At 41.4% G+C, this 19,593-nt stretch overlaps 1 protein-coding gene across 23 annotated transcripts in view; it reads left to right on the top strand.

Moving 5' to 3' along the window:
- Positions 1–19,593, top strand: part of phldb1b (pleckstrin homology-like domain, family B, member 1b) — a 111,228-nt gene that overhangs the window by 41,177 nt on the left and 50,458 nt on the right. For all 23 annotated transcript variants that reach the window (XM_056373349.1, XM_056373353.1, XM_056373361.1 and 20 more), the window contains one exon: positions 15,796–15,921. In XM_056373349.1, coding sequence (XP_056229324.1) covers positions 15,796–15,921 — 126 coding nt within the window. The remainder of the gene's footprint in view (positions 1–15,795; positions 15,922–19,593) is intronic.

Below are 19,593 nucleotides of genomic sequence, written 5' to 3'. Positions count from 1 at the left end.
CTTAACCAGCGCACATAGTTTGGTTTGATACTGATTGATCCTCGGGCCTGCAGCCATCTGCCTCTGGGAGCGTGTTTAACAGCAGGGGGATTGGCTTTAATAGTTCTGACAAAAGGAGAAGAAGGAGGGGATGGGGAGTGGGGGGGGAACATCTGTTCGGACAAGCAGTAACCAGCCTCCGACCGTTATTGTGATGAGCGTCCACTAGAGACAGCAGCTGACAGCCGGCTGGATGCTGCATCTGGATGCTGAGAGCAGCGGGGAAGTGAATGTGACAACATGTTTTAAAGAGCCACTCCGCTAATTTTACTCATCGAGGAGTGTAATGTCTTCTGTGGCTCTGGAGGGAGCTTAATGAACTACACCAAGTAGCTGCATTCTGGGAAATGTAGGATTTTTTTTTGACCCATGTTTGGGGCAAAAGGTCTTTAACTGTTTAATGAGTCTGGTAATCTGATTTTCAAAGAGTTTATTTTGAAGAATTCAACCCTTTTGTGTGTGAAACACTTCAAGCCCTGTTAATTAGTCACACGCGTTTAAATACAAGTCACATTCTTTTCATGTTAATTACGTGCATCTTCAGGACTCTGTAGTACTTTTAACTCTAACAGTCACACGCTCTACTCTCTGGTTTTGAGAGTATGAACTTCCTCATTGAAAATACCAGTGAACTTTCATCAACTTTGATGTTGTAAATGTTATTTAGGACCTCAGGGTTGAGTTTTTCCGGCGGTATATTCAAGAATAAGATGTTCTTGTCACGCCACCCCGACAAGATGCAACAGTTTTTGTGTCATATGTGGTTTAATGATAAAAGAAGAACTCAGAAGTATAAAGAGCAACAGAGTCCATTGTTTGGAGAAGGTTGGGGCGGATGGATGGGTCTCCGAAAACACCGGGTCTACAAAAAGGACCTGGACACAGGGGTCATCGTTGACTCTCCCACAACCTTAACTACGCGTTCACTATAGTAACCATGACGTCAAAGGTCCTCTAACTTCAGGGAACCAAGTGCAGTAGTTTTTGTGCCTAAGCCGAACCGAACCTTGACCGCTGCATAAGCGTAACCACCTGTTTGCTATATCTGCCGCCATACGGGCGCTGTTTCCGGACACGCTCCTACGGGTGGTATCGGAGGGTAGGGACAGTCGTTCAGACTGGAGGACTTGTTGAGGGTCTGGTTTGACTGGTTTGAATATGTGATCACTTCTTCCATATCATTTCTTCCAACCTTTTTATTTACTCAGATGGTTTTCCCAACATGATGGGAATGCAGGGTTAGACCATCCCTCCTCCTCCTCCTCCTCGTCTCCCCAGTCTACTCCTTTCAAAACCAGTCCCATGTCTTCGTCTGGTATGTGCATCTGTGTTTGATGGCCCCTGGCTCGGTGAAAGGCAGTCATTGATTAACTGGTGGGTTTGACTCTCTGGCCTTTGCTGAGGGCGGCTGTAAACCATCAGCTTTCCATAGCAACTGTCAGCCATAGTTGTGGGCATCCCTTTGTCAGCGCCTCCTCCACTTAAGTGAGGCGGTTTAGGGACAGTGTCTTTGTTTGGTCATTTTGCGATTCTGTTGTCGTGCGTGACAAAGTTTTTCCTCATAGTAAACTGATAGCAAATAAAAACGTGCGGCTCCCACTTGGCAAATGAGAGTGTAGTGAAGCTCTGTAAATGTATACCTCCAAGGTCCTATGGTGATTTTATAATGGTTTATAATTGTACCCTGACCAATCAGGACTCACTAACGTATTCGTCCAGCAAGTTAAATTTTGAGTCGTAACACAGGTTGTTAGCAGTAGCAGTTGTTGGCTACAGTTTGTCATGTCGATTGATCATTAGTGCCGGATCAGGAGCTACAACAACCTGTATTATACAGTATAACTGCTTCAGTCTCATCCATACCTGCTGCCATTGTTTGTGGCTGTACCATATTTCTTTCGCTGTTTTTCTGGCTGTGTTATGGGAGATGATGTCCCTGTTGTACCACAGTACTAGGCCGTTTTTTGAATCGCTTAACAAAACAGAGATGTGGTCTGGAACCAGGCTGCCTAAGCTTTCCACTCTTTAAGAGATGATACAGAGCAAGTCACTGCACTACTTTCTCCAACAAAAATGATCCAAATGGAATCAGAGCCTCAGAATCTGGTTGGTTTTCCCTGGAAAAACTCACAGTTAGAAATCTGATAACTGGCAATAACCGTCATACATGAACAGAAAAAAGAAAAGGCGACATTCATAGAAATACCAATATAATATTCTTCCTATTTCTTTCCTTTCTGCCTGTTCTTTTGGCTTTTTTTCTGTCTGGCGCTCTGGTGGATGACAGAGATCCTGTGAACGTGCTTGCGTGAGTTGAAAATATGTTTTCACCGCCTCTGACAGACGGGAAGGTGCAGAGGGAATAACGTGACAGCAGTCATGAGCCGGACTGGAAGCCACAGCCGTGATGTGCTACTCCGCAGAGCCAAGCCAGTGTTACTAGGGCGTATTTATAGCACTGCATTTCTGATAAGTGCAACTCTTTAACAAAACTCCTCTGACTCCACATGAACTCATCGTGGGGGAATGCGAAGCGTTCTCGCTCTGACCACCTCTGGATCCTCTGATCTAATCTTCTGGGAAATGTACTTGAGGCCCGGCCGACGCACTGGAAAGATTCAACGTGGTCGCACCACAAAATGATGGAATATTTGGTGCACAGACACATTTCAGATAGGTCAAACGGTCCAGGGCTGCCAACCGTCTCTCTCCTTAATGCCACAATACCCTTGAGGCATGATGTGGCATTAATGCTGATTGGCCTGAATGGTCCCAAATGAAAACTCACCAGGGTTTAAAATTATTATTCTTGACAGCTCTGGTATTAGGTTAGGAGTTTTAGTACTTGATTCCCTTTTTATGATTTTTCTGCTGTTTAACATACATCACCGTGCAATGACTCAGGATTAGAAAAATGTTATTTGATTATTTTAATCCTCATAGGCAGAACTGTCACAGTACTGGAGCCTGATTGGCTGACACATGTAGCTTCTGTAATTCTAATAAGGTAAAGTGGAGTGGAGGCTTTCCAGTTCAAATACTCCAAACTGGACTGATTGGATGGATTTCAGTAATTCTTTAATAAGGGGACTCGGACTCAAGGGGTGGTGGGGACCAGGACTTTCTTGGATAATGTAATCTGTAATTTTCGCATGGCAAACAGGTTAAACTACTACAACACCCATGAGCCTTGCTGTTGTAAAAACGGTTCAATAGTTGTGATGCATTTCTTGGTACTCTTCTTCAGTCTCGAAACCATAAGTCAATTAACCGATTGGTTAGTAGACAGATACTTAACCCCAACAGATTGATAATCAATTAAGTGATTAAGCAGCTTCTTCCAGCTTCTAGAAAAACTAGGATTTGTTGGTTTTCTGTTTCATGATGTTGTACGGCTGCGAATAATTATCATTTTAATCTTGGATCAAGTTATAGATTACGTTATTGATAAACTGAGTAATCGTTTGATCAAGAGATGTTAATATGTAATTATTTTTATTTATTTATTTTTTAATAGTGCACCTCTGTATTTGATGCTAAAGCCTTTGTGCTTTTTTATTTATGCCGACTGACAAGATCTATTTATAGCTGTCCACTTTGACTCTGTATCAGACATTGTTTGCATTACAGTATGTGCTCTGTAATCCACTTAGGTGCTCCTGTAGTTTTATTAGAGAATGGGGTTATAGTGTCCTTGCGGGAAAGTAGTGATGATCTTTATAAATCAACTTGTTCCCTGAATTCCTGAATCGGTGCCATATGGAGAGCTCTATACAGCAGGGTTTGGCCGATATTAGATAATATATAATATAATATTTCCTGCTAAAATACGATAATATAACATTATTTATTGTATATTGCGATATATGATAATCTCATATATACAATACGATAATATTGCGATATTTTGGCCGAGCCTTCTGTTATTCAGTTATTCCGTTTTGATGCCATAATATAACTGATAAAACCCGTAGTTTCTTTGATACAGCACTTTTTTAAAGACTTTACTCCGGGTTGGTATCCAGTTGTTTCTTGGTTAGAGCGGAGCCGCTCTGGAGCACAGTGCAGGGCTGAAAGATGCTGTTCTTGCAGTAATACTCAGAGTGCACTCTCTCTGATGAAGGCTGTGATTAGACGAACACTTCCTGCTGTGTTGAGGAAGAAATTGCTCCCTCACACAGGTCAGGGAATCAATCTAAGTGATTAAACTCACACACACACACACACACATGCACAATCATCCTCCTCTCTGTGACTCCAATCCCTCTTACCAACATTGCCGTGTCCTCTCCTGTATGACTTGGTGCATTGTAATTATGAAAATGGCGACGTGTCATATTTTCCTGTTGGAAAGATGTTTGAAACACAGCCGTTGATTAAACAGATCTCAGTTTCTACCGCAGCTCATTTCGCTGAGGTCGGCCTTTCAGAAACATAATCCTGAGATGTTTGTGAACCACTGGCTCTTGGAAGAATCCTGATGTGCTTATCCCGGGTCAGAGGGTTCTTCTGAAGGAGGGGAAAAAAAGGAGATGAAGAGGAGATACTGGCGTGTTTTTAAATAACAGCAGCCAACATGGTCATGCCAGATGTGGAGCTGATATCTTATAGAGCTGGGTTGAAAAAACTGATTCTCTGATTCAGATCAATCTTCATTTGAATAGTCAGATATCGATTAAACAAATCCAGAGATCGATCTTTTAATATATGCCTCTTAGATTAAAAAGTGCATTATTGTTACTTTGGGGTCCATTTGTAATGTAAACATTAATATTTTTAATAATGCACCAGGTTAGAGGTCATATCCAAACAAAACTGGTGTTGTAACTGAAATATCTCTGATTGAATTGAATCGCATAAAATCGGGACCTTGTGAATTGGAATTGAATCGATTCGATATCTTATAATCCTAAAAATATCATAAAATATCGTTATATATAATAGAAGTGAAACTGTTTAATGGATGAGCCACTAGTTCTCACTGTCGGGTTGGGAAAGAGGTCACTGTATCTAAAGCCTGGGCCTTTTATATTGGCACTTCTCACCTGATTGTGGTCTTCTCTGTCATCATTTGAAATAGCAACAACAGGCAGCGACGAATATTCATCTTAATAAGAAGAATATTGTATCACATCATCCACATATAATGAGATCTTATGTTCCCTGATCCAATAGATGCTGCTAGAGATTCAATGGCCTTTGCAAATACGATCAGGGATAGGAAGCAAACCTGTGTATCACTTCATCTTAGATTTAATTTTAGAGATTGCTTGAGCTTTGATGTGGAGAGATCAGTAAAATGTGAAAAACCATAGGGAGAGAAAAACACAATAAATCTCTAATGGTTTCATTGGTTGGGATTTGTCTCAGTGCCTCCTGGTGCTGCTTGTGGCGAACGCTAGATAGAAAACAGATTTCCTGCTTTCCAGACAGTAAAAATAATGGGATTTTGATGTAAAACTAATTTTGTAGCTTCTTTTGTAGATTTATTGAGAAATAGCTGCACTCATAATACCATGGAAAAGTATTTGATGAAGTGACAAGAAGGAATGTTTTATTTCACTGGGACTCGAATACAGTTTTACGGATGTTAATGCAGTCAAGATGGGAGCTGTTGTGTAAGAGCTGGACTCTTTACGAGGCTGTCAGTACGAAGAAAGACATGATATAAATATGTTGGATGTGATGGACATCTTGTGAATCCATTGTTTATGTGTTATAGCCTCCGTACCCCTGAGAATGTGCTCTGAGAAAAATAATAGACACTAACTTTCTAACATAGTGACCGGGCTGGTTGTGTGTTGAAGCATTGAGGAGATTTTAGAGCTTGTGATTTGAGGAAAACCCCAGATGGACTATCATTAAAACAAAAGCTGATGTTTTATAAGAGAATTAAACATTTTATCCTTTTCAAAGAACCTAAATAAAAAATGCTGCACTAATTGAGATTTTGATACGAAAATGGATCAAATGACGCAAACAAATCCACGGCGAATGATCCGCTTTTGAACTAAGCAAAATGTGTGATTTGTTGTGACACAGTTTGTAAACAGAAGACGGCATTGTGGGTGAAGAGTTGCGGCTAGCTGACAAACATCCGGAAAGAAGCTTTAAAGTGGCGGAACGATACCGACCACAACTTCCTGTCAGGACTTTCACAATAAAACCAGAGCGGAAATAGGATTCTCATCGTGATTCTAGGTTGTGGATTTATGATTCAAAAAGATTGTGATCTTTTCCTCTAGGCCGGTGTTACCAGTGAAAACAAAACACCCCGATAAACCCACAGTCAATACCGTATGGACTTCTTCTTCAGGTTAGCACAAAGCACTAATGCTAATGTTTCTCCGTGCTGGATGTGTAAATGCACTTGTTAGGGTGATAATGTGTCAGTGTTGTTATCAGCTTGTCCCTCTGTCCCCCAGTGGCCAAAACAAATCAATTAATGCCGCTTTAACTGAAGATCCAGAAAGACAGAAAGATCCTTGTCTTTAATTTACATCATGATGATGGGAAGGAGAAAGAAGCCATTGCTTTCAGTAAATCGCACACCCACACAGACCAATCTTGTCATTGTCAGCATTCAAAAAAAATTGAATAGAAACGGCTTAAACATACAGTTCTTAATCTGCAGCCCCATGCAGAGGTATTCTACCTCAGTCACGCACACGGAGCTTACGTTTCAAACATTCGTCCTTACCAGAAAATTCCTCATTCCTCACTGGAAACAGGGTTTACCGCTACAGTAGCTGCGGGTCTTTAAGCGTCATTACCAAATGTCAGAGAGACCACCCTCCTTGCTGTGGAGAAAGTCGATCTCCAGAGAGCTCTCGACCTCCACCACCGCTGGGTTCACCTTTCCTGTCACCGCAGCTGATTAGCTCGTACGATGACTGATCGCCGAGGAGAACGTGACCTTTTGAAGACGAGGCCTCGCAGGTTTAAACTCAGGCCACCTAGGGAGACGTGCGTCAGGGCGTCAGAAATGAACTGAGGACATTTCTTTTTTGGAAAGCTTTCATCTTTGTGCTTTGGTTGTTCTGTATTCTACATCACCACCAGGTCACTGATGACTTGGAGCTTTCCAGTGGAGCTAAGACAAACTCAATGTGAAGTCCTGTTAAGGATTTAGTGGTTTGAGGTGCGGTGCATTTCTCTGCATGTTTAGGTTTCAGCATCTCTCCGATCTTATTAACAACCCCACCCATCTGTTTGTTTAATATAAGAGTAGCATGTCTGCAGCAGATCTGTTTAGTGCTGGAGATAAGGTGAGAAAACCCCCATTGTTTGGGTGGAGACTGGTGTTTGTGACCAGAAACAGATGCTGTTAAATAAACCGACAGTTGAGATAAGCTTGAGATATTGACAAGCGCCTGGTCCATCTGCTCCTTTCAGAAAGATTTTATTTTGTTGATCTTAAAAGTTGGAAACATCCCAGCAGACCTTTCTTCATACATCGGTCATGCCCGGTTTATTGACTTTACTCCAAGTGCTTCCATTAAATTATCTTTCATTCCTGTAATTGCGAAATGAAACACTGCAGTTTCTCTGTGTCAACACTGTGTGGGCCCTCTATAATGAATAACAGCGTGATTTATGAACCTAACCACCCCCACCTCCTCCCCGCTGACTGTGATACATGGCCTCTTTTAGAGTGTCTTTACATCCTGAACCGTTGCAGGGAGCTGGATAAACGCTCGCCATCCCACACCGTCATAAATCTACAGTTATTTTGTTGAGATCTATTGTCTGACGCTCCCTGCAGCGTGGCTCCTCGCTGCAGGAGGATCCATCATGATAAGTAGCTGAGCGGTGCTGTAATGGTTGAATTGATGAGTGCTAATTGGTATCAAGAGACTGCCAGTAATGGTCTTTACAGACATCGTCTCACTGCAAGCTTAAAGCAGATGAATTGATGGGGAAAAAACTGTGTTCAGACAGACACTGGTGAATCAATCGTCAATCAGTTATCGGTAGGTATCGTAAGTGTCAAATAGGCCAGAACCGGCTGTTAAATGCTGAATATATTTTGGGTTTGGAGGTCATAAAGAAAATAAAAATAAGAATGATTTAAATCCTTCTGAGGTAATCTCGACGTACACGCCCTTAAAGTCCCGGTTGACTGGTTGAATGCTTTTAATGTGAAGCAGCAGCAGAAGGAAATGCTCAGTTTGCATTAGCAATAAATCAGGACAGCTTTAATACAGTGTGAACAATAAACAGTGAGGCTGATATCAATGACATAAGATTATACATTAATGTTGGATTAAATGTAAATGTTACATATGTGTAGATATGAATTTAATGCAGGAAGTAAAGTTTTTGCATTTATATAATTATAGATTCAGTATCGTTTTTGATTGTTGTGTTTGTCACTGTTTTGTTACTGTAAAACCAACACACTAATTGATACTTAAAATAATTCTTAATTGCAGCTTTAGTCCAACTTTAAGATTCCAGTTGTTGTAATTTAAAACAAACAAAATGAGTAACGGAGGTTTTTGCTTGACATGTGCAGAGATTTTTCTAAGGAAATCCACAACAGCCGAACATTGTCACTGCATTAAATATAGATTTTTAGATTTAGATTTTATATGTGATTTTGCACAGATTTACCATAATCGCGATCTAAGTCTTTATCAGATATATTATTATCTAAACTTCAGTGTAATATTGTTGTTCTCCTGTGAAAACCTTTTCATGAACTTTTACATAAGTTAAAGAAAAATAGTTGTTGTAGTAGATTTTTTAAAATGGTTTCATTAAACTTAAAGACGTAGGAGAATTTTCCCAACCCATAAACTTCATCTGAAAAATTTTACCCCTCAATTAAAAAGGTGGTTGATCTGTAGCTTTTGCTTCTTCTACATTTTCCATCAGAGGACAATGTCGTAGCACAGTGCATATTGGAGTTGCGTGCTATGTGCGTTTAGCTGACTCATCCCTGGTGGGCTTTATCTTGTCAGTGACCACACACGCTGCCCTGCGCCTGCAGAGATACGGGGGCAGGCTCCCTCAGGGGCAGCAGAGGAATCAGTGAGTGAGTGAGTGTCGGCCGCCAGCAGCAGTTTGTGCCGAGAGAACGGTGGAGAAGGAGGAGAAGTGTCTCCCCTCATCCATCAGCCTGCAGCAGCCTCTGCACCACTGTGGCATGTGCATATTTATACACACGATATCACCACGCTGAACAATGCTGCCTGTGCTCAGTGTCATCCACTCGCAGATCAGTCTGTGTCCGGAAGTTGTCGGTCCAGTTTCTATATATCATCAACCACCGCAGATGAGCTCTCAGTCTGTGGGAAACACTGCTAAACGGCACAGAGCATTTAGAAAACTAATGTGCATGGTTCCCTTTGAAGCTAATTTTGTATACAGTATGCTAAACCTGATAAAAATTATTAACAACTAAACTATGAAATTAACTGCTCTAACCACTTAACTCATGAATTTAAAAGGAAGTGATACGAAACTACAGAAAATGATTTGTATCAGAAAACAAGACACAGCCATGCTAGCAGTGCTGCGCCACTTTGAGCTAAATGCCAACTGCAGCTTACCAACACGGTAACAGTGTCATTGGTAACGTGATGCTGTTTATCAGGTATAATGTTTACCGTGTTCAGCATCTTAATTCAAGCATACTAACCTGCTTTTTTCTGTTTTATATCCTTGCAACTTTAATATATTTTGTGTTTTGGACTTTTGAGCAGAAAAGAAGTATTTGAATTTGAAATGCTAACAGCAGCTTGCTAACATGCTAAAAAGGTTTAATGCTAAAACCATGTTCACAGCTTTAGCTTGGGCATGTTAGCATGCTAACTTGCTGCTTTTCTCTGTTTTATATCTTTGCAAATTTATAATTTAGCAGTTTTGGACTTTTTGTCACACAAAACAAGACATTTGAAGTCATCATTCAGGTGTTGGAAATATCACTATTTTTTTTATCACATTTTATAGACTAAATGATTAATTGCTTATTGAGAAAAAGTCATCAACACTCTAATCAGTGATGAAAATAATATGGTGCAGGGTGTTCAGTTTTATTATTCCAAGCAGATTGTAACTGTAAAAAATAAGAAACTGAGTTAAAGACATTCAACTATTATTGATATTATTGATGTAACGTACAACACGGACACTTATTGTTGTTACTGATTATGAAATCAGCTGGAATGAATATGAATTTAACAGGAAGCTGACTGATACTACTGCACTGTGGTGCTTTGAGCTCATTTCTAGGCAGCATGCTAAGCTCCTAATAATACAGGCCCATATTAGCAGTAAGTATATGGTAAACGCTGTTGTTGGAGGTGCAGTTATGAACCTTCGTCCTCGTTGTTCCCCAGTATCCTCTGTCACTGTTTTTACAGAACTGCTGACTAAAAATGACACAGTGCACCACAGAGCCATCACCAAACCCCTGCAGCTCTGTCATGACTGTGTCAGATACATGCCGCTTCAAGCTACGTTCTTTTACACAGCGATTTCTTTGGAAGTGCCTGAACTGATCTCCACCAGGGAAATCGTGTTAGTGCAAGTCAGAGTGTAGGAGAGTGTGTGTGCCGTGAGTCAGGGAGGCGGAGGGAGGCGGAGGGAGGAGGGCGCCAGAGGAAACAGGAGCTAGGTGAAGGAGTCGGATGACTGCTGAAGTGGAGAGCTTGAAGACACGGCGGCCGAGCTGACGTGGCTCTTCAGACCGCAGTATTAACATCCCGACGACTGCTCTCAGATGCCTTGTTCAGCATCTTTTTGTTTTTCCCCTTTCATGACCAAACTGATGGCGTGCTCATTTTCCTGCTGATGAGACTTCCAAATATCAAGAAACAATTTCAAACTCTGGAAAATACCGACCAAAGTTATGTTGAGGATCGTGTTGTGACCACTGAAGGGAACGCTGATGGAAAGTTTAAAAACCTCTGCACCACTTCATCCAGATACTGAAGACGAAACAGAAACGCTAATGCAAATAAGCAAACCTCTGTGTTTGGACAGCTCACGCAGCATGAGGCATTTGTTGTACCAGTGTAAAGTGTCAGTGGTATTTAGCAGCACCACTGTGCTAGTCAGCAATTCTTTACCAGCTGATGGTCCTAACGTGTGCAAGACACACTGCAATGTGCAAATTAATTTAGACGGGATATAGAAGATTGTCATGAAGGGGCTCCGAGACCCAAACACAATACAATCCTCTCTAAAATCTGTATGTACCAATTAGTGAATGTTGTTTTTCACCAGTAACGACATTTAAACTAGACATTGTTCGAAGTTACTGAACTGCCAGAGACTGATGTTGGTGGATAGTTCAGGGAAATGTGACGTTTTTACCATGACGACCATGAAATACAATAAATCCCTAAGAATCAGCAGAATAAAAGTGAGAGGACACAGTGACAAACCGGCACTTTCTCCCTCCCTTATTACCACCACTGCTCTTAGCGAAGCCGACTTGGATGAATAAAGGTAAAAGAAAAAACAAAGCAACAACCAATGACAGTGTGTGTTCATTACCAGACCAACAACCGAGTGAATTTCTTTACACTTTAGCAGTAATAATGACTTGCATGAGCTTGTTGCAGCTTATGAGATCAGTCTGAGACTCCTCCTCAACACGCTGCACCGGTGTGATTAACAATCAAAACAAGAAGGGTTCAATTCAGTTTTATTTTTACAGCGCCAAATCACATCATATATTATGTCAAGGCATTTTACAGGTTAAAGTCAAGACCTGACAATATCACAGAGAGAAGCTGAGAGACAATGGGGAAAAACCTCCTTCCTAACACCAGCTGACTGGTGTCTGTTTCTAGCTTTAAGCTTTCACCTCCTCCGAGTGTCTCAGTGGGTTTCCTCTGTGTTTCCTCTCCACAGTCTAAGGATGTGCAGGTTCGATGAACCCTAAATCGTGACCCTAAATTTCCTGTAGGTATCATTGTGAGTGTAAATGTTGTGGCTGTGCCCTGCCCCTTAGCTCATGTGTGCAGGGACACACTCCCACAACCCTGGAAAGCATATGTGGGTACAGAGAGGACATATTAGAAGAAATACAAAGGGAAGTTCGGTATTTTTAGTTTTGAGTGACAGAAGCAGCTTCTGGGCTGCAGAGAACACAACTTGTCAAAACATAACAAACACCTCTTTTCTATCGCTGTGCCTCAGCTGCGTCCTTGCCCACGGCTTGTGATGTAATTAGGTGGTTTCTTCCCAGGCTGTCAGTGTGTGTGTGTGTGTGTGTGTGTGTCTGTCCAGAATAAAAGGCCATCTGGCTTTGTTGTACATCACCTCAGCCTCCTGCGTGATGGAGAAGTTTCCATCCTGTCTTCAGGCCTCATGTTTTCCCGTGACGACAGGCGGGGCATCTTATCTCCGCTCGGCCCGGAAGATCTTTTTCCCCCTCATAATCTCGGCGGGACAATGGCGGCGCTATATCGAGAAAGCAATAAACATGTGATTGCTTATCTGCTATCGGCCATGTGGCGCATGAAGGGGCTGCATTAGTTACGTGTTTTGACATTTCAAACCAGTGTGGAAAAAGTCGATGCGGTTGATATCGCCATAGAGACCGAGTGTGTTTGTTGGGTCTGAGTTATGTCATGTAAGTAGATACAGGCCTGATCAGTTCAGAGGATCAGCTCTGTCAGTCCGTGACTAATAACTCATGTAATATTGTGCGCCTGCAGCTTCAGACTGAAGACGTGTTCAAGCAAAAACAAACAAACTATAGCTCAGTTTTTCATACTGTATTCTTGACAGACAGAGGTGAAAGAAAATCAACCAGCACATGAACCAAAGTGCTCAAAAATACGTGACAAGCATCATGTACTCTGCATGAGACATTACAAAGCAGCACTGCCAACTTAAATGTGCCATGTGGAGTTTTTGTAAACAGACAAAAGTTATTTGCATTCTTTGTCTCTCACCTGAACCTTTAAACCTGCAACACATTATATTTTTGGTCATGTTGGGGCCAGAAGAAACAACCTATAAACAAGACAATGACATATTATAACATTTTAAGAGTGTATGGTAGCACATATTTTGCTATTTACACATCCAGCAAATATGGAGCAATGTAAGCATTCATGTGGAGGTGGGCGCCTGGTGAATTAAGTCCAATATTCACTCTCACTTCAGCTCTATTTTTTGGTGTACACCAACACCTGAGGGGAACATACGTGCTTTTAACTGTGAAATGATCCACTATGGTCACCAGCTAGTTGCCAAATGTGTCTGTCTGCTGTGTGTAGCTGGGCTGCTAGCATGCATGTAGCTTTGTTAGAGCTTTCTCTTTTACTGAACACAGCTGCCCTCTGTGGTCCTAAACAAAGCTGTGGGCTGTGAGACCAAAACAATGAGCTGAAGGACACTAAAAACGTCCTGCAGATCTGAAAGGAGCTTTAGAAGTAGGTGATAATGTTCATTTGGTTTATTCACATTACACACAGTCATTTGATCTGTATAAAAATATTGATTGGTGCAGATTTAAAGGAGCTAGTTGTAAGTTTTGCTATTGCTACATAGCCAACGTTAGCATTAGCAGCTGTTTGCCTGCCAGTCTGGGCGAGAGCTTCAGCCATCGTTGTGTTTACAATACAAGTGTGATGATGCAGAGGCCGTCCTACATCTGAAAACCTGAAATGAGTCACAGGCTGTGAGGACTGGTGAATTTGAGTCAGTGGAACATCTGACAAACTGAACATCCTTTGAAATTTATCATTAGATATTTTTTAAACAGACGATTCAGTCTGTCGTCACTGTGTTCAGTTTGGACTCTGTCATCACAGCACATGAAGAGCATCTTATCTCCTTAATTGGAAGTATTTCCTGTAGAAACAGGATGTTGGGGGGGGGGGGGGGGCACATCAGACAGTTTGATTGTATAAACCAATGGGTTTAGTTTAGGGAGAGAACACAGATTTATTTATTTGGCGTTGAAGGTATTTTACTAATTAAAAATGTCATTTCCCTGATGCAGCTTCCTGCTTTACTGAAAAGTTTTGAAATGCAAATAAAAACATATGTTTTTGTGTAAATGATAAATTTCTCTTTCTGATGCAAAGCCCAAACTTGTGTGATACTTAGAGATGTTTTCTCCACTTTGTCTTTTACATCGGCTGCAGCTTATCAGCTCAAAGTGTCGTCCATCATCACTTTTACATGGTGACGAGAGACTCTGTGCCCTCATGCTTTGTTGTTTCGTGTGTGTGTGTCGGTGACGGTGAGCGCAGCGTGATCTGCGTCAGCACAGTCTCTTTGTCCCGTCGGTTGCTGTTGGAGAGTTTTGCACTGGTTTCACCCCTGATGCTGTCAGAGCAGCTCTGACGCCTGTTTTCACCTTACTTACCTCCGCTGGCTGTTATGTCACTCCTCTGCGTCTCTGTCCAACCTGCGTCCTGTTCAGGGTCACACACACAGCTGTTGGGTGATTAAAGGAATAGTTTGACATTTTGAGAAATATGATTGTTTGCTTCCTTTCTTCCTGATTGATACCACTCTTGTCTTTACGTTAGATATGAATCTAGCAGGTGGTTAGCTTAACTTATCATAAAGACTTAGCAGGGGGAAGCAGCTAGCCTCTAAAGCTTACTGATTAACATGTTGTATCTGGTTTGTTTAATCTGTACACAAACAGTGGGGATCAGGTCGCCTTTCAAGAGTTAAAGGGACAGACTGGGTTGAAAGATGCAGAATTCTTACCACATTTATAGTGACGTTCAATTATGTAACTATAATCTTCATTTTCTAAACAGTCAGATCCAAACAGAGGCACAGAGCTGTCAGCAGAGCTGCAGCGTCAGCAGTGTGAAGGCTGCCGTGGCCTCCGCTGACTGCAACTTCAAAACACAAATACAATGGGACATCGCAATACTTTAAAGCTACCGAATTACACGTTTGCAAATCAAAATAAGACATTGCACAGACATTACATCCTGTATATTGAAGAAACTTGATTGTGCAGTATCTAATTTGTGCTGCTCCACTGACACACCTGTTATTATATTGTCTTCTGTTAGAGATTGACATGAACACATTAAACCGCACCATGTGGTTTGTTTACTTGATTTAAAAATGGAAACTTTACCTTCTAAAACATTGGCTTACCTGTCTTTACCTGTCTTTACCTGAAATCTGCTATACTGTCTAATCTGCTAAACAGTCAGCCAATCAGAAGAGAGGCTCAGAGCCTCCTCTCTTCTGATTGGCTCACCGACCTGTTGTTACTAGAGCTCCAGAGAGAAGCCTGAGAGAGGAGATGTAAAACTACACTGAGATGGTTTTTGGTTCTTAAAACCACAAATATATCTTCTTATGGATCAACACTTCAAAATAAAAGACAGCAGAAGAGGAAAATATGGAGCTTTAAAACTTTGTTGTTTCCCTGTTTTCAGTCTTTACGCTAAATTAAGCTAATCGCCTCCTAGCTTTAGCTTTATATTTGAGATACAGGCATGAGAGCGGTGTCAGTCTTCCTCTAAATCTTGAAAAGAAAGCAAATAAGCATATTTCCTTAAATGTCAGACTATTCCTTTATTTAGTAATGACGTATAGTCACCAAATTAACAGCATGTAGTCAGTAAATTACAACAATTCAGCATATGTTACTGTGTTCAGACTGATGGAGGGACACAACTGTTCAATTTAAGAGAACTTGAACTTTGAGTTAATTTCCTAAAACTGTAAAAGAAAAAATGTTAAAACTGTTGTTGGTGTGTGTGTGGGACAAATGAATACCAATGCTGTGTCTGTGCTGTCTTGCAGGCTGTATGCTGTGTTTTGGCCAGTCAAACTTCTTCCGCTTCAACCACCCTGAAGAAGCCTTCAGGATGAAGAGCATGATGCCGCAGGCAGGAAGCGTCTCCACCGGGGACTACAGGATGTGTGCAGGTACCGCGTGGCGCCCACGCGCGTCCTCGTATTACACCAAGTTCATTTGTGCGTTTCACTGTATATCCTCACTCAACGCCGTCTGCCCTCCTCTTCCACTAACACAGGCCCACTGTGAATAAAAACACACTGTCCCTTTGTCACACGGCTGAAAAAGCCTAGAAAGAGCGTTTCCCTCGTGAAGTTCCAGTTTCAGCTCGGCCTATATGTGATGAATGGGTCAGATTGTTGCGGAGGCCGACAGGCTGGTGGTGAGGCGGAGCAGCAGGGACGTTTATTTTACAGGTGGATGTTTGCACAGCAGTAAACCGGCATTTTCCCTCCTTTTTTTTTCTTTTATAGCTGCCTAGGGTGGAGGAAGTGCAGCGGCACAGGAAAGAGTAGGTTTTAGTGATTTTCCTTTTTCTGACAAAAGACATTTTATGTGGAAAATAGAACGATCTCTTCCTATACAGTAAAACAAAGGCACAAGCGCGCCTGTTTTTCCTGTCTGCAGCTCCGTTATAAGACCGTTGTTGTCAGAGTCAGCCTTTAAAATGCGGCACCCGTTGAACCCCGAAGCCTGAATGGCGCCCAGCTGGGACCTGGTGCTGGAGTTCACACCATGCATGTTTTATGAGCATCTCATTCCTCTATGTCTCCAGGCAAAAGTTTCTAGCTGCTTGCATGTATGTGTTTGTGTGTGTGTGTGTGTGTGTGTGTGTGTGTGGTGAATGTTCCTCGTCGCAGGCTCATAACCGTAAGTGTATCTTTTCTTGGCGTGCTCTCCTACCAGGGATCTGTCAGAGCGTCCTGTTATTTCCCTCTTGGTGCCGTTGAGTTGACGCTGCTGCCACCAGGGGATAAGTATAGCACACAGGCGCGCTGGCCGCTCTGGACTTCCTGATCCCGTAATGAAAGCCTTCCGTTGTTTTAGAAACATACCATTTTCCCCAATTACGCATTCCTGCGTCGCATTCAGACGAAGAGCGCTTATACCACTCCCATGATAAAGAGGGCATATCGGTCATATCTGCTCAGAGAGAAATTACACTTGTTATCTGTGTATGAATTCTGGACCAAACCCAGCTAAACCCAACTGACACACTGCATATTTATATAAGAATTATACATTTCCAGCTTTTCCGCCTGAAATCAAACACTGATATCAGTTTATAAAACACGTACAGTGGTTGTGAAACCTGCTGATATGATATGATGTTATGGTCAGTTTGTGCTACAGGGCAGTAAAGTTTTATTCCTTGCTCCTTAAAATACATGGGCCAGGGGCCACATTTTTCCCAGTACGTTATTCTGTCATGTCAGTAACGTTAACTAGGCAGCTGTCAGCGCACTCCTTTCCTGTTAGAGAACATTAATTAGTGTGAGGACTTTTCTTTCCTAACCTGTGCTGAAGCCTCTAACACTGACCTTCTGTAGATGTGGACCACGATGGAAATAAGCTTTCAGTTTTATCGTGTTTTTATCATTGATAATGTAATTATAAGGCAGGACTGAGTAACTGCAGTGTTGTGTTTACTAAATAAATCCAACTTGTATGGGATAACCTGTGTTTTGACAGACTTGTAGGTGGTCAAGGTCTCTAATGTATTATAGTTATAGTCCTGCATTAATATGAAAAAAAGAGATTAAAATCATGATTTGTCCCGAAGCTTGAAAAGAACAAAAGATTTCATGTTCTTTAGCATCAGCATCATGATGCATCAGATAGAAAAGGCCACGTACCAAGAGGTCAGCAGAAAAATCGCAGTGTTTTAAATGAACTGTACTTTCTATTTAAGCTATTCTAATCTTATTGATCACTCAAAGTGCTTCACAGTGGAAGCCACATTCACCCGTTCAGAAAGTGCTTTTCCCTGCAAGTGTAGAGCTTTTTCTACCATACCTGCACATTCACATGGGGTTCAGTATCTTGCCCAAGGACACTTTGAAATGTGGACAAAGAGGAGCCGGGAATCGAACTGCCGACCTTCCAATTAGTGGACGTCCCGCTCTGCCTCCTGAACTGCCCCAATAACATTTAGATGTTGAAGTTTGAGGGGAAAAAAAACTCTTGGCTGCAGTTTGTTTGATAATCACCATCTGGACAGATGTTGTACAGATGTTGTGAGAGTGTGTTAAAGTTCCTACTGAGCACCTTGTTTCATCGGTTGCTTTTGATCAGCTGTAAAGATACTTTGCATCGTAGCTGATCTCGGTTCAGAGCTCCTCTGACGACGGCTCATTATGCGCCTGATGTGATGCATGTGATCACGCAGCTCTGCAGTGCCCGCTGTGTTTTTCACATTCACCTGTCTGTTGTTTGGTTTTGCTGAGCTGTGCCAGGTCAGTTTGGGTCCACTGACCAGCTGTCTTCAGCCAGCTGTCTTCCAGCTACCACCTCTTCACTGATTGGACGTTTCCTGTGCCGCTGTGCCCGGCCAGCAGACGGCTTTGTGAACCCTGAGCTGCTTACTTAAAGTGGCCGACGGCTGTGGTTACAGTATCTTTTTCACAAACTATTTATAAACCTCCACTTTCATTCTACTGTCTGCCATCTCTCCGCCCTCCCTCCCTCCCTGGGTTTCCCCTTCTGTCCCTTCCTGCACCCACCCACCTGCCTTGGATGGGTGCTCGCCTCGCTTTTCAACAAAAGGCCTTTATCTTTCTGTGATTTGGCCACTGTATCTGTCACTGGCTGCTTGACAGAGCCGAATGTTTGTGAAGCAGTTGATTGTGATTGTGTTTGCAGTGCGGCACCATATGGCTGTTGAATCTCTGATTTTATTTCATTATGCAATAAAAAGTGTCCATCAATAAAATAGGATTAGATAATTTTGACAACACACTGAGAACCTCTGTCCTGCCCTTTAATTTCCATTTCTAAACCAGTTTAATCCCCATTATCATCCCTTTTAATATTTCACATAAGGTCTCTACTATTATTTTATTTTATTTTATTTTATCTATGTGACAGAGTTCAGCCAGAGGGAATGACACACATAACCTATTAAAAATTGTAGTTTTTTTGTGTTTACTTTAATTAATTTTTTTATTTGGACTTCTGCGTTCTACTTCTGAGTTTATGTGCGTTTAGGCTGTATCATATTCTGAAAGTATAGAATCAGGTTTAAACAGACTTTTAAACAGCAGTAGAATATAATAATGTGCATTTATTAAAATAGTGGGCATTAATACCCATTAGAAGTACTTGTACATTAAGTATTTCCATTTCATACTACTTCATATAGTATGTAAAAAAGTTTGAAAAATTACTTCAGCTTGACCAACTACAGCAGTAAAAATTAATTTACACATACGTAACAATCCAGTAATATAACATATAACAACAGACACAGAGAGCTTTTACTTCTGATACATTTTGGTAATGATATTTTCTACCTATGTGACATAAATAAAAAATACTTTCCTTGCATTTCACTGCAGGATTTTTACTAGTATTTCTAGTCAAGTGAAAGAATATTTCCTCCACCACTAGTTTTTAAATGTGTCATGATGAATTTTAAATCCAGCAAAAGCTTTTTTTTTCATACAAACAAATTCAGAGACGTTCATGGTCAAATAAAAACAGTTATGGGTTCAGTTATTATTTATTTAAAGGAATTAATTTCCATTAGAAAGAAGAAAAAAAACTCTCTTCTTGCAGCCTCTCCTTGGAAGCTTTTGTTATTT

The sequence above is a fragment of the Seriola aureovittata genome, chromosome 4, assembly GCF_021018895.1.
Source record: "Seriola aureovittata isolate HTS-2021-v1 ecotype China chromosome 4, ASM2101889v1, whole genome shotgun sequence".
Classification (NCBI taxonomy): Eukaryota; Metazoa; Chordata; class Actinopteri; order Carangiformes; family Carangidae; genus Seriola; species Seriola aureovittata.
The sequence above is the reverse complement of the archived record's forward strand: the minus strand, read 5'-3'. Positions and strand labels throughout refer to the sequence as shown.